At 37.4% G+C, this 15,470-nt stretch overlaps 1 protein-coding gene across 6 annotated transcripts in view; it reads left to right on the forward strand.

The window, feature by feature from the left end:
* Positions 1-15,470, forward strand: part of RASGRP1 (RAS guanyl releasing protein 1) — a 42,831-nt gene that overhangs the window by 18,000 nt on the left and 9,361 nt on the right. For 5 of the 6 annotated variants that reach the window (XM_030451606.1, XM_030451607.1, XM_030451602.1 and 2 more), the window contains exons 3-12: positions 805-910; positions 2,235-2,297; positions 3,385-3,516; positions 4,552-4,705; positions 8,860-9,033; positions 9,741-9,857; positions 11,623-11,898; positions 12,850-12,930; positions 13,607-13,711; positions 15,246-15,355. In XM_030451606.1, the coding sequence (XP_030307466.1) occupies positions 805-910; positions 2,235-2,297; positions 3,385-3,516; positions 4,552-4,705; positions 8,860-9,033; positions 9,741-9,857; positions 11,623-11,898; positions 12,850-12,930; positions 13,607-13,711; positions 15,246-15,355 (1,318 nt within the window). Of the gene's footprint in view, positions 1-804; positions 942-2,234; positions 2,298-3,384; positions 3,517-4,551; positions 4,706-8,859; positions 9,034-9,740; positions 9,858-11,622; positions 11,899-12,849; positions 12,931-13,606; positions 13,712-15,245; positions 15,356-15,470 lie in introns of those variants that run through there. The other variant, XM_030451604.1, reaches the window with a different exon arrangement.

The raw sequence follows: 15,470 nt of genomic DNA on the forward strand, positions 1-15,470 counted from the left end.
AGCTACTTAGGTTCTCTCATGACAGGCCATAGAAAGACATAATCTGTTAACAAACACAATAGTGAGCGTGTTTGTAAATATTACAGAAATGGAAATTTTTGAAAATGTTCAGCTGCATTTGATGCCTTTGATCTTTTTTGAATATGCAGGGGGGAAAAAAACCTAACAAAACAACACAGGGCCCAGAAGATTGGGGATGTCTAAAAACTTCAAGTAAAATCCTTGTTACACATAGTCTAAGTCAGTGTGTTAGGACATTTAGGTCCTCCACCAGCAGTAGGAATAGGTTAACCTCTGAGCTTCTTCATACATTTTATTTTGTTACATGTACATCTAGGTTAACACCTAACTTATGCATGTTCTTTAGTGTTATGGATGTCAACTGTACAAAAAAACCTCACAAACACCTAGGAATATCTCCATTCTATTTGGTAAATTCAGTCATGCTGCTGGCTGGCTTGTATGGATCAGAAACTGAATTCTTTTGCTCTACAGTTTCTTAATCTGCATTTAAGTGCATTGCTGGGCTGAGATCATTAGGTATAATTTTGAAACACCCTGCTTTCTTACTCCTCTAATTTTTTGGTTTGCCCAGAGTCTTCCAAATCCTGGTAGTGAAATATAGTTGTTATATAGATCTCACCACAAAATCATTAACTTCCTAAGTTAGCAAGTTACTGCTACCCTTGAAATAGCATAGGTGAACAGGCCTGATTAGAATTGGTATTCAGAGAAAACATTTTGTAAATTGTTTACCAAGGTATACCAAGATTTCTGTATAAATAAGCCTCTTTTTTTTTTCAGATTTAGAAGGAAATGCATATCGAAACAAACAGCTGCTAAAGATAATTCTGGCTATGCATCAGTTTATCATCTCCTCTGCAGATATGCTCCGGAAACTCATTGATCTATATCCTTTGTAATATTCACCCACTGCTAAGGTAATATTAGACAACTTGATACCTTTGAAATGGGTAAGTAGAGGATATTTAATCTATGGCTGTATTACTAATTAAACCATATACTCGTTCTTCACAGATTTTGGTTGCATAGTGGGATTTTGTTTAGTTTAGGGTTGAGGAGTTTTGTTTGTTTCTTTGGTTTGTTTCTTATCAACCACAGAGAAGATGATGAAACTTCAGTTCAGACTTTAAGTAGGATAAATCACCCTCCATTGGCTGGGAACGTTGTGTAGGTACCTCAGTTAGTTACTGTGAACCTGAACTTAAATTTCTGATCTCTTGCTCTCTCTGTCCACTATCTATAGAAGAGCAAAGGATAAAAGTGTAATTTTAGAAAATATTCTGATTGTATCATCTGGAGTTGAAAATTTTCAACAAGCACTATTTCTCACTCAAAATTACAATGTACCAAAGTAAATCATAAGCTTTTCCTTCCTATTAGCTCCCATTTTGAGGTGACTGCCTGGACTCATACATGTGTCTCTGGCTCACTAGTGTTTTTTCACAATGAAACCACTAGATCATATCGCCACTACTAGCTTTTCTTAAGAATTTTATTTCAGGAATATATTACCTGACTTTTTAGCTTTACAAAAAGTTTACTAACTATTAGATGAGCACAGCACAGGAAGCAGATCGAACGTTCAAAGGATTTTCGACCAGTTTTGGTACAATTTAATTTAGATAATCCTTTCTTACCCCAAACTATGTATCTCACAGGCTTTATTACTATTTCAAATTTTAGCGAGATGTGCAAGTGCATGAGTTTTAATAAAAGAAATGTGAGATGTTGCAAAGAAACAGGTAGAAAGTAGAATCATTACACTACTTAAGTGCTACTTAACACTACTCATTATTTGAGCAGCTATATCGGTATCAGTCTTAGTAGTCATATTTACAGTAAACTTGCTGATGATCTCAGGATGTGTTTTTTTGCATACTCTTGTGTAAAACTCTAATGTGATATTATATCTGATATTATTATATCTGATATTATTATATCTGATATTATTATATCTGATATTATTATATCTGATATTATTATATCTGTCAGAGTGGATCCAAAGAATGTTTATCAATATGGTGATAGGTGCTGTATAAATATAAATATATAAATATAAATATATAAAAAACACCTTAACCACCTTACACCTAACATATTACACCTTAATAAGTAGGATTATTCCTAGTGCTTAAAGGTAGGCAAGAATGGAGCATGTTACATTTCATATTACATGTGAATGGATGTGGTTTTCCTTAACCATTTTCTACCTATCTCAATGCTTTAGAAAATAAATCTTCCACAATGTGTGTGAAGATATGCTATTTTGTGAGGTAAGTGTAGTCTTGCTCAGCATCTGTCTGTGTGCTGCACATAAGAATGCTTTTGCATATCTTAAGTTGACATTAAAAAGAGAAACAGATGCTTCAGCTTTTCAAGGTTTGCTTTAGCAGCTTGGCATAAAAAACTCAACTGGCTTTGAGCAGATCTGTGTAACCACAATGGGTTACAAGTCACATATAGGAACTGAAGTATAAAATATACAATTGAAACAATTTGACTGCCCAGCACAGAAAATTGCAGTTCTCTGAAAATATTTTATGTATGTGAGATTGAATCACCTGCAAACTGTTAAATATATTTAATTAGTAAAGTTTTCTTCAGTTAATAGATAAAGTTCTGGCTAGCACAGTGCATTTCTTATGTTCAGACCAAATAACTTAAAGTTTCAAGTGAAGATACAATGTAGCAAGACAAACCTGTTTTAGGGAAGGGCACTTCAAGGTCCAACCAGGTGTTCCAGCAGAAACTCAGGAGTAATGCTCTGAGCCTATAGATAGCCCTCAGGGTTGACCAGCCTGGATCAGTGCTATTGCTCTAAGAGCAGCCAATCTCTCTGCTGGCTTGCCCAGGACTGAGCTGAGCCTGTGAGTTTGAGCCTCACCTTTTATTGGCCCCCTAATCCTGCTCATGCGCAGTGGGGGCCCTGCCCTAATCAGGCACAGGTGGGCTTAACACAAGCTCATGCCCACTGCCTGGCAATTAGTGGCACCTGGTTGCCTCATTTCACTACAATACAAGAATATTTAACATTTCATTAATAAAAAATCAGCATCTATATTATCTAAATTTAATATGAAACTTGAAATTTTTAAATTGAATTTTTTCCAAATGTATATGTAGCTTGTTTCTGTATATAATTAAGCCAAGTAGTTTATAATTGATTTTTAATCTTGAAATTTTGATTTTTGATAAGAATCAAGGTAGCCTAGCAAAAGCATCAAAAAACCAAATGTATCCCCTATAGTTAGTGGAGAATAAATACAATTCCAATCCAGAAGAGACTATCTAAATTTCAACCTTATGGATGTTAGAGAAAACCCTTTATTTTTGTGTTTCTGTATTTTCAATGTGGAACAGGTATTGGATTACAGAGTTCTGGGTTATGTTCAAAATGGACTCTAAACTGTCCACCACTATGGAGGAGTTTCAAGAACTGGTTAAAGCTAATGGTGAGGAGTTACACTGCCGTCTGATTGACACGACTCAAATGTGAGTGCCAAAGTCTCAATGTGCTCAGAAAAGAAACTTTTGCTCTTAATTTCCTTTATCCATATGTATTGTCTCTCCAGTGGATCAGGATAATGGTTCTTTAGTGGGTTAATTTTAGTAAGTCATATGCTAATCATCATTAGAAGAGCTTACACATGATTATGGATGAAATATTTCTTACATAGAGGAAGACTTTCAGGAGTGGCTTAGGTTGTGTTTCACTGCTGTGTAGACTTTGTGCTGATTCTCTATTGTAGATAAATTTTACTCTCTCAAGGGAACTTAGAAAATATTTAGAGGCCTAAAGATTTTGAAAAAACACTTGAAGTCAAGGAGAATACATTTTGATTGGGTAACATGAGTTTAAAAAGCGCTTATATTTTTAACACCAAAGGTAACTGAGAAGATTTGTTAATTACAGTGCCAAACTCTTGATACTATTTTATGAAATTTTAGTTATAAAATGACTTATTCTGTGAAGAATAAATCCTACAGCTTTCCATTACATAGCTCTTTGTTGTGAAGAGAGCCTCACTTGTTATATTTGGTTGTGTGGAACTGTGTAACAGTGTCAGTTCATACTTTGGTTTGAAATGCACTAGCAACAGTAGAGCAATATTTTACATCTGGTAATGAAAGAGGATATTTAGCTTTTCAAATCCAATGGATGGATGAACAGCACAGCATACTTCTAGACTGGTCAAGGAAATGTGTAAGAATCACTAAATGAGGGAGCACTGGATGTGTTCATTGAAGACAAAGTTATGGACACCAATTCTGGAAGTGCAATATATAATCTCATGAAGTTTAGTAATATAATATTGATGCAGTAAGTGCAATGTAACTAAAACTAACAATTTTTTGTCATGTGATCTGTAATGAATGAAACGAGCTTGCTGTTTAGAAATTAAAATAATTCCCTTTTTTTTTGCAGTAAGGCATGAAAACAGTGCTACTTTTGTATTAGGGAGAGAGAAAGATTTGGTCTTCAGAAAATAACTTTCGAGTAATTCTGTTCTAAAATTTGTCTAAAAGAAATTCTAGGGATTGGTCTAGAAAGCTGACACAGCGTGTCAAGGCCAACACCAGTAAGAAACGGAAAGTCTCTCTGCTTTTCGATCACCTTGAGCCAGAGGAGCTTTCAGACCACCTCACCTATCTTGAATTCAAGTCTTTCAGAAGGATATCAGTAAGTGATTTACAACTATTTATTTATTTATTTAAGCAAAGATTGGAAGGATGTAGAAAAGATGGTAGAGGGGTAGTTCTTCAGGATTAACTCTGCAGTTCAAGCTGTTGGACAAGCTGAATGTGCGTCCTGACTGTTTTACTGGTGTTGGAGGTGGGCAGTGGGACTTATTCTCAGTCCATACCCTCTTGCTACAGTTGTTTGAGAGAGGAAGAGTGAACCTATAAAGGAACTGCGGAGCAGAGCTGGGGCAAGGTCAGTTGGAAGGAAGAGGAGTAAACCATTTGATCTTCTTCCAAATAATATTTCTTTTAGAACAAAGCAGTCTTCTTTGATCCAAATCGGTAATCAGGCTGAAATGGGATAAAGGAAGCTTGGAATATCTTCCTGGAATGCTAACTTCCTGTGGCTGTCGGAAACAATGCAGCATTCCTGGGCAGTGACTAAAGGACTGTCAGTATAGATGTCCTCTGGACTCTGCTTGCCATTTTTGATAGTGCATGACAATCATAGAATCATAGAATCATAGAATCCTAGGGGCTGGAAGGGACCTCGAAAGATCATCTAGTCCAACCCCCCTGCCAGAGCAGGGCCACCTAGAGTACCTCGCATAGGAACGTGTCCAGGCGGGTTTTGAATGTCTCCAGTGAAGGAGACTCCACGACCCCCCTGGGCAGCCTGTTCCAGGGCTCTGTCACCCTTACAGTAAAAAAATTTTTTCGAATATTCAACTTGAACCTCCTGTGCTCCAATTTACACCCATTACCCCTTGTCCTATCACTGGTCACCACTGAGAAGAGCCTAACTCCATCTCCCTGACACTCACCCCTTACATATTTGAAAACATTGATGAGGTCACCCCTCAGTCTCCTTTTCTCCAGACTAAAGAGACCCAGCTCCCTCAGCCTTTCCTCATAAGGGAGATGTTCCACTCCCTTAATCATCTTAGTAGCTCTGCGCTGGACTCTTTCAAGCACTTCCCTGCTTTATATTAAGCACTTCAAGCACTTCCCTGTCCTTCTTGAACTGAGGGGCCCAGAACTGGACACAATACTCCAGGTGCGGCCTCACCAATGCAGAATAGAGGGGGAGGAGAACCTCTCTTGACCTACTAACCACACCCTTTCTAATGCACCCCAGGATGCCATTGGCCTTCTTGGCCACAAGGGCACATTGCTGGCTCATGGTCATCCTCTTGTCTACCAGGACCCCCAGGTCTCTTTCACCTACACTGCTCTCCAGCAGGTCAGCCCCCAACCTATACTGGGCCATCGTGTTGTTCTTCCCCAAATGCAAAACTCTACACTTCCCCTTGTTGAATTTCATCATGTTTCTCTCTGCCCAACTCTCCAGCCTGTCTAAGTCTCTCTGAATGGCAGCACAGCCTTCTGGTGTGTCAGCCACTCCTCCCAGCTTAGTGTCATCAGCAAACTTGCTGAGGGTACATTCTATACCTTCATCCAAGTCGTTGATGAAGATATTGAACAACACCGGTCCCAGTACCGACCCCTGAGGGACTCCACTAGTCACAAGGCATAAGAGAGCACTTGAGAAAATGCCATTTTTAAATGTAAAGTGGGTGTGTGTTTAAATATTTTATGAGACAAGCTTTCAAGTATACAAACAGTTCTTAAGGATTTATATAATTCATGTTTTCTTTCATTTGATTTTTTTTCTCAGCTGTGTTGGTAGCTGATAAGATGCTAACTTCCCAAGGCACCCTGGCTACACCTGCATTCTTGTATGCTACAACATTGCTTCTAATCAAACCTGATACAGTTCACATATGGCAAGGAAAAGTGACTAGTAGAGACCAAAATCTAAGATGGCTGCAAAGTCAGAGTGATGATAACAGTGATGATAACAGTGAAAGGGTTTTTAATTTGGTTTTGTTATTTTGTTATTTTGAACACTGCAATTTGAAGGTTAAGTTTTGCAAGAAAAGGGGCTCTCAATAGATTGTGGAAAATTTCAGTCGTATTTTAGTGAAATTTATTTTGAGCTGACAGTACATGGATCTTCATGTTTTGTGTTAAATTCAAAAAGCCATAGAACCCAAGTCATGCACAGATTACTGCCTGTAACAATATGCAAAGCTTATATAACTTAACATTTTTAAGCTCTGGGCTGATAAAGTAATTAAGGATAAATGAGCATAACAAGCATGACTGCAGTCAGAGTGTCAGATGTGTCATAGAGTTCCACCAGTTAAATACTTACATATGTTTTATAGGTAGGGTTTCTGCATATTTTTTGGTATAAACTGAGTTTCTGGAGACCTCAGATCAGAAAATAATGTGCCGTTAATAAAGAGCTATATTCATCAACTCTTTGCAGAATGTTTTCATGATATGAACAGAATTATTTTATTATTTTAACATGGCAGCATATGCTGGTAGAAAGGCTGTGAATGATGTGTTGTGTTATCAGTCACTGGAGTAACTACTTGTAGGTTTTGTCATTTGAGAGTCAGGAAGGAATACTTGATTCACCTGAACACACAGCAAGATCTTCCACAAGACAACATGCATCTTGCAGCAAATTAAAATACAGGGAATGGTGTTCACAGAATAATGACTGCAGGCATGCTGGTATTTGGAAAATATTTTGATTTCCAGGGAGGCAACACTTCTGAAAGGATCTGGATTTTGTTTTCTTGTTGAGGCTCGCAAGTTCGTTGTTGCAGTACCAGGCCCTTGCATTATTTAAGTACCTGAACTACTTTACCATATCTGCCTCTAAAAACCTTGTTACAGATGATGCTGTTAATAATTTCTTGCACCAAAATTATTTCAACAGTTTTGGTAGGATGTTAGGTACAAATTTGTTCAGCATTTGAAAAAAATCCTTTTCTGAAGGAGTGAATTGCTGAGAACAAAATATAAACTAACCAAAGTAATTCATAATTGTACTGAGGCTGCTATGAAGTCAGTAATTATGTAGTCAGATACTGAAAAATTATCTATCTGTGTAGTGTAGTTGCTAAAATTTCAAGATCCAGCCAAATTTGGCTGGGATTCAAAATTCAAACAGTAATTGTAGGTAAGTACTGTGTAATCACAGAGACAGCTCTACTTATTACTGTTAATGTTTCTTCCATTTTTAATTTAATAAGAGGACAAAGGGGGAGATACCAGTTGTCATATCTGCTTTTTAAAGTGTTAATATTCTTAATAAGTGGATGGAAAAAAAGTTAAAAAGTGGAGACAAATTGAAAGAGGGAGAGCAAGAAACAAACAGCAGCCTGACATTTTCTGACCCTCTTTGGAAGATCAATGCCATTCAGCATTCTACTGTTGCAGTAACAGAGGCATTGCATAGATTGCAGCAATGAATGTTTTTGGTAAGATGTTAGTGTCAGCTGTCATGTAGGTGTAAAGAATGTGCAGCATGTAAAGAATGGAAGTATATATACTCTGTCCTATTTTCTGATGATTCAAATTCTTGTGTATTCTTCTTTATGGATAAATTGAGAGAATAGACAAACATTACAGCAATAAAAACAAATTATTGCTTCTCTTTGATCTTTATGGTAAGAAAGGCTATTTGTCACATACAAGTATCTACTGAACAATTTTGGATAGTTTTGATTCAATAAGAGAATCTCACAAGCTGTATTGAAAAGTATTAAGGCATCATTCTTTGTGGTCTTATCTCAGTTTTATATTAATCTAATTAAACTTTTTTTTTGTATCAGTGTAGCTTAATTCAGACACCCTAGCTACAGAACCTGAACACTTCCTTAAACTATCATTGAGTTCCTAGATTACACTTTAAATTCAGTTTACCCTTCCTTGTAGAAGCCCATATTCAATCAATCTCTGGTGACACTGAGGCTGGGAGGAAAGCCCCAGGTATACTCATAGCAGGGTTTGTAAGAGCCAAGACTCCTAAACATACTTGATGCAAGTGATGTGATACAAATTATGGCAACAAGATGCTTTCAGTTAATTCAGTTAGTTTAAGCCTTCTGCTTGGAACAGAACAAAACTCTGATAAGGAAGAAATTTTGGTCTTACGGATATTTAGGGTGTAAAAAATATACCTTGTATGTTTTATTTCAAAAGCATACCTGTATCTGCACACAGATCATGGGGTATATGAAACTAGATGAGTTTTCATTTACACCTTTTTTTTTTTGTTTGATTTTTAAGTTCTCAGATTATCAAAACTACATTGTGAACAGTTGTGTGAAGGAGAATCCAACAATGGAAAGATCAATTGCTCTTTGCAATGGAATCTCTCAGTGGGTGCAGCTGATGGTTCTCAGCAGACCAACACCACAGCTTCGGGCTGAAGTGTTCATCAAATTCATTCACGTTGCACAGGTCAGTTCAATTTTGATACGTGCTCTTTAGTTTTTCTTCCTTTAGTTGCTCTTTCCACATACTACTGTAGGGCCACCTGGGAGTGCTGTCTCTGATCTCCTGGTTTAGACATGTAGCTTGCATATTTTTCTATGCTGGGGATTCATCCCATATATTCAGATATTGCAGTGTCATGACACCATGACTTTCTCATATCCATTCTGACTTTCTCATATCCATTCTGAAGAAACTGTTAAATCAGCTGGTGAGGTTCCAGTCTGTGACTGTGAACCTTGCCAGAGCATGAGCCACTGTCATACCTTTGGCTGTATGTAGAAGCATTTCTACCAGATATATCATACTGGATAGAAGCAGAGCTATGGCCTTATTGATGTTCTTTGCATGCTAATTCATCTGCAGTCATAACCAAGATAATAGGCAGTGCTTCCTAGTTGTGGTAGACTGTGAGAAGTGGGAGAAGTACTGATAAGTACTTGAAAGACTTCCTGTATCTGCAGAATAAGTATCTTATTAAATAACAGTGGAAAAAGTACATGTTGCACCCAACATGCACCCAAAAGTACATGTTACATGTTGTGAAAAATCACAACTCCCTACCAAAATGAAGACTTTAGAGGAAGACAAGAGAGGAATGTAGAATTTGTATGTGCATACTGAACAACTTGAACCTTTAAATAATAAATGCTGATTTTTATATGTCAAAACAGAAGCTCCACCAGCTGCAGAATTTCAATACATTAATGGCAGTGATAGGAGGTCTCTGTCACAGTTCTATTTCCAGGCTGAAGGAAACCAGCTCATGTGTTCCTCATGATGTAATTAAGGTTGGTATTGGTCCTCTTAAGTTTTACAGATAAAATAACTCTTAGCCTTTTTTGTTATTTCACTAACAAAGCCCACCATTATTTTGTTGGAGAAGATGGAGAGAAAAAAAAAAAAAAGGGAATACTTCGGTTTTAAAAGTTTTTTATCATTTCATCTCTATGTCACAAGTAACTCCAATACTTCCAACCTCACCTTTCTCCAATATTTGTATATCTTTAGTTTCTCTTTTAATACTTCTCTTTTAATACTCAGATGTGACAAGCTGCATTTTCATTTCTATGCAGTAGTACAGAATAGAAAATAAATAAATAAATAAATAAATAAAAAGACTGGTATTCAAACATAAAAGCCAAGAATCGAATCCTAAAACATTTGAAAACAAAACTGGTCATCCACAGGAACACTGACTATCCTCAGTTTATGAGTTGCACAGAGCTCAGCACTTTCAGTTTAAAACTGAAATGACTGGGTTTGTTCATCTGATCTTTCCCAATGACAGATTTTATCTAGTTCAGATTTGAACAAACTTAGCCCTAATACACACACAGTGTAATACAGTGGACTATTAAGGATAATTTTAATTTCCAGTTAAATTCTTGTGACATGCAGATGGATAGATTTTTTTCTGCCAAGATTCAATCTGCTAAAACTGTGAAGGAAAACCTCTTAACAGCTTCTTAAGAGATTACTTCTTAAGAGACGAATATGCTTTATTATTTTCTCTTGGTTGGGGTCTGAAAGATTCCATATAGTTATCTAAGTTACCTGTTTTGATCACAGTATAATAAGCTTGAATGAACAGTGTATACCTGGAGCACTGACCAGAGGATGACCTCTGACTGATAATGGTCACAGCTCTCAAGATTTATAAAAACTGTTAGCAGCCTTATTTTAGAAACATATTGGCTCACAAGTTATGTCATTATGAGAAGTGGACTGGATGTGGGTCCATCATTTGAATAACTTTTTGCATCAATACATTGTATACAAGCACTAATAGAAAGCAGGGAAAGTGACATGAGAACACACTTTAAAGTTTAATTATGACAAACAGTGAAAGTTAAAAACCAAGAGGTTAGACAGGAACTTCCACCATTGATTCTGCAATGCTGAGAGTCAGCTTTGTACCTGTATAGTTTTAAACAAGGGAAATATTTATACTGCCAGCCTTAGGATTCATTCGGCCTTTACAAGAAGCCAGAGATACTGTTTCTGCTTCATTTCCATCAGTACAGAAGCTTTCTTAAAGCAGAGACCTGCTGCTTTAGAGTAGTTCTTGTTACTCTGTGTTACGATTCTGTGATGGGACCATAGCAGAGTGTAGGGTTTCTCAGGTGGGACTTCCTAATTCCAGCAATTCTGGATGGTGACCTGGAAGCCAGAGTTGTGCATTCCACATTTGAAAATGAAGATGATTCCTTTTATGAAGGTCAGAGAGCTTGTGCTGTGCTTGTGCATTAACTGCATACACACTCCCCTTGATTTGGGAGCATCCTATTTGTTTTCAATGACTAAATAGGGAACATAGCAAGGTCAGCATCATAGATTAGGCTATAGATTAAGTAGTAGTTATTACATCCTATACATAGTTAAATGAGATGATGTGAATACCTAGATTTCATTTGAAGGCTGACGTTTTAAAATCTGTTTCAAGAATCATTGTGAGTAAACTTCTTAACAATAACAGGAAATTTTTGTGCTGTGTGATCAGAACAAAGACAGTTACCAATTTTGATTTTTTTTTTGTTTCCTTTTGATTTTTAGGTGTTTAATGAAATGACAGAACTACTTTCATCTTACAGAAATTATGACAGTTACCGGCGTGCCTATAATGAGTGCAGTAACTTTAAAATTCCAATCCTTGGGGTCCACCTGAAAGACTTGATATCTCTTCATGAAGGCATGCCAGACTATTTAGATGACAAAAAAGTTAACATATATAAACTCTACTCTCTGTATAACCACATAAATGAGCTGATACAACTCCAGGAAATGCCACTTCCTCTGGAGGCTAATATGGACCTTGTTCATTTGCTTACGGTAAGTCTGACAGATGAGATAAATAACCCCATTTCAAAAATAATTTCATATTTTCATTTCATAATTTCATATACCTCTCAAACAACTAACTAGACAGTTCTATTAATTATAAGTAGATAACATTTCAATATGAATATTTTTTCCTTTGGGAAGCTTACAGTAATAGAAGAGAAAGTTAGTAATACTGATTTATGTGGCAGTAAGATTAGAGGTACCAGTTCAGCAGCATGCTTCCAATTATTTCTATAAGAGTAGGAAATTACTATTTTTGCTTCACTATAGTAGTAAGCAATCTCTCTGTACTTTCTTTTAGAAAGCACCCTGAATCCTCTGTTGTTTAAGCAGTAATTTTTTTATCTATATATTTATATATATTTTGATTTTCTCTTAGTGAAAAAAGCAAAAAGCAAAAAGCTTCTGCATCTTGGAGTCAGAAGATTGTTTACAAAGCTTCCTGTGTTGAGCACACCAATATTCATTTGTTTATGTTATTCATAATATTCAAGTGGTCTATCATACAACTTAGCACATCTTTTATCCACATCATATACTGCTTAATTCAGCATGGTCACAGCTGGGTTGGATAAACATGAGATGTTGATAGAAGAGTTTTCTGAGAATTTGAGTTGCATTGATTATTATGGGTGTGACAGGTTTTTTTTTCAGGTTATTTATTAACTGACTGCTAATTATGCCTACAGGCACTTGCTGTTCTAATGACTGTAGCTGTGTAATGTCTCAGATTTCCAGATAATGGCAATAACAGTCTGGAATTCAGAAATTTACTCACTTCAAGTACCTGTGATTACCTGTGCAGCTCAAGTGCATTTTTTCTTGGTGCAACCTAAATGAAAAATTAATCAACAAAAAATATGTAACGCATGCCAGGAACAAGTCTATCAGGTCGTAATGACTGCTTTGGGATTAAACTAATGTTCTGTTTGTTTTTAGCTGTCCCTTGATCTTTATTACACAGAAGATGAAATTTATGAACTTTCATATGCACGAGAGCCACGAAGTCACCGAGCTGCTGTAAGGGATTTTCCAGGTTCCTAACAAAAAGGGTTTATTTATAAGTAACATAACTTTTATACCTTTTTTACATTTTTCCTATTTTTATATTTTATTTTTTATTTTATTTACTCTTTAAATTTTTTTAAAATTTTGCTATTTTAAAAATTATTTTATTTTATTTTACTTTAAATTGAAAACATTTTAGATCTAAAGACTGAGCAAAAATCTGTTAAAACATAAACTGGTTGATGCTGAAGTCTAACCTGGTATATATGGGACAGTTAACACCATATTGGGTTTTGTGATATGAACACTTAACACAGATGAAGCTACCTGTGTAGAAACATGACACCAGGATCAGTCTTGGCAGATACTTCTGATTCTTTTAAATGAAGAATTCTTACATAATTTAGAAGATGAAACCCCTGAGTGTTTTGTAGTTTTTTTCCTTTTTCATAAATATGTAAAAGATGATGAATTTACATGGCTGTTAAGTGACAGTTTAAGTAACAACCCCTGTTCTGGCCAGTCCAGGGAAGAGCTGTCTCTGAAGTACCACATCATTACCAGAAGTGTGATGCTGGAGTCCTACAGGCAGTGCTGTGTCACTTACTCCATTGTCACAAATGAAAGATGTGCAGTACTGAGAATCTGTGTGTGTGGTACTAATGAAGTTCCATTTGATTTATTCTAGCCTTTGACACCTTCCAGACCACCCGTAGTTGCAGACTGGGCCTCAGGAGTAGCCCCAAAACCTGATCCAAAAACCATCAGCAAGCATGTTCAGAGAATGGTGGATGTAAGTATGGTTGGCCCAGTTACCTTACTTAGCAGTCATAGCCTTCATCTCGAGGTATGAGAGGATATAAACAAGGGAGAAAATACTGAACACATTCAAAGCTGTGCTGAGTTTGTAAGCACTTCTGTCTTCACAAACAGGTGTTTCTGTCTGGCTGTAAAAAGCAGCAGTGGCCTGTGAGGTGTGGCAGGAAATGTCTCTAAATGGCTAAGGAGTCAGTAGGAGTGCAAATGCTGGTTTGTATACTGCCAGAGTCAGCCTTCCAGGGAGCCAGGGAGTCCATTTCCACCAGAGATTCAAACATCATATTATTGGTGGAGTGTGAAAGTGGCCCTCTCAAAAGCTTTCTCTCTCTTTTGGGTCACCTGCTTTACTGGAAACCACCCAAGTAAGCTCAGGTGGCTGATTTCAAAACTGACAAAGAGATAGGTACAGAGTCTGCATTCCTGCTTCATCTCTTTTCTCTTCTAAACGACTCCAGTATAGCTAGGATATTTTGCTTTGATATATGCTGTTTTGGAATATATTTCTAAAGTTGGTCTAGGTGTGCTCCTTGCCTTAGGGCCAGAGACAAACAGTTATGTTGTTTCACATGGAAATAGGTGTCTACAGGATAATTCTGTCATACAACAGCTGCTTCTCCTAAGACCTTTTTCTCCAAGCACTGCCCCAGCTCTATTGCCCTTCTTTGGAGATGCTCCAGCACTGTCTTTCTTGTACTAAGGGGGCCCAGAACTGAATTTGAGTATTTGAGGTGTGGCCTCACCTGTGCTGAGTGCAGAGGGACAATCCCTTCCCTTCTCCTGATGGCCCTGATACAGGCCAGGATGCCATTGGCCTTCTTAGCCACCTGGGCACGCTGCTGGCCCATATTCAGCTGGCTGTTGACCACCGCCTCCAGGTCCTTCTCCTCTGGGCAGCTTTCCAGAAACTCTTCCCCAAGCCTCTAGCATTGTCTGGGGTTGTTGGGACCCAAGTGCAGGACCCAACACTAAGCCTTGTTAAACCTCTGACCTCAGCCCATTGATCCAGCATGTCCAGGTCTCTGTGTAGACACTTCCTGACCTCAAGCAGCTCAGCACTCTGTCCCGTTTTAGTATCACCTGCAAACTTACTGTGGGTGCACTTGATGCCCTCATTCAGATCATTGATAAAAATATTAAACTGAATTAGCCCCAGTACTAAGCCCTAGAGAACACCAGTTGTAACTGGCTGCCAGCTTTTAACCACAACTTTTCAGGCCTGGCCAGCCATTTCATAGAATCCTAGAATAATCTGGGTTGGAAGAGACCTCTAAAGGTCATCTAGTCCACCCCACCTGCCCCAGCCCATGTCTGTTTATCTACATCTTGATACAAATCAAATCACAATGCTTCTTTAGTCTCAAGCAAAACAAGCAGTCAGACTGCTGCACTAATATATAGGGCAGAAAGTGGGAGAGGAAATCCATAAATATTGTGGAGAGATTCTAAAGTGGTAAACCCCCTACAGCAGTTGTGCCCATGATAAACTATGCTGCTGTTTTCTTGCACAGTCTGTCTTCAAAAACTATGACCATGATCAGGATGGATACATTTCCCAAGAAGAATTTGAAAAGATAGCTGCCAGTTTTCCATTTTCATTTTGTGTAATGGCTAAAGACTGGTGAGTACCTCGTTCTGCTTATCAAATTTTTAGCATCTATTCTGGGAGGTGATTTTGGGGTTTTGTTTTTAAATTTTATTTCTATCATTAGGTTGCTAAAATTATCCTTTTCACC

The sequence above is a fragment of the Calypte anna genome, chromosome 5A, assembly GCF_003957555.1.
Source record: "Calypte anna isolate BGI_N300 chromosome 5A, bCalAnn1_v1.p, whole genome shotgun sequence".
In the NCBI taxonomy this organism is placed as follows: Eukaryota; Metazoa; Chordata; class Aves; order Apodiformes; family Trochilidae; genus Calypte; species Calypte anna.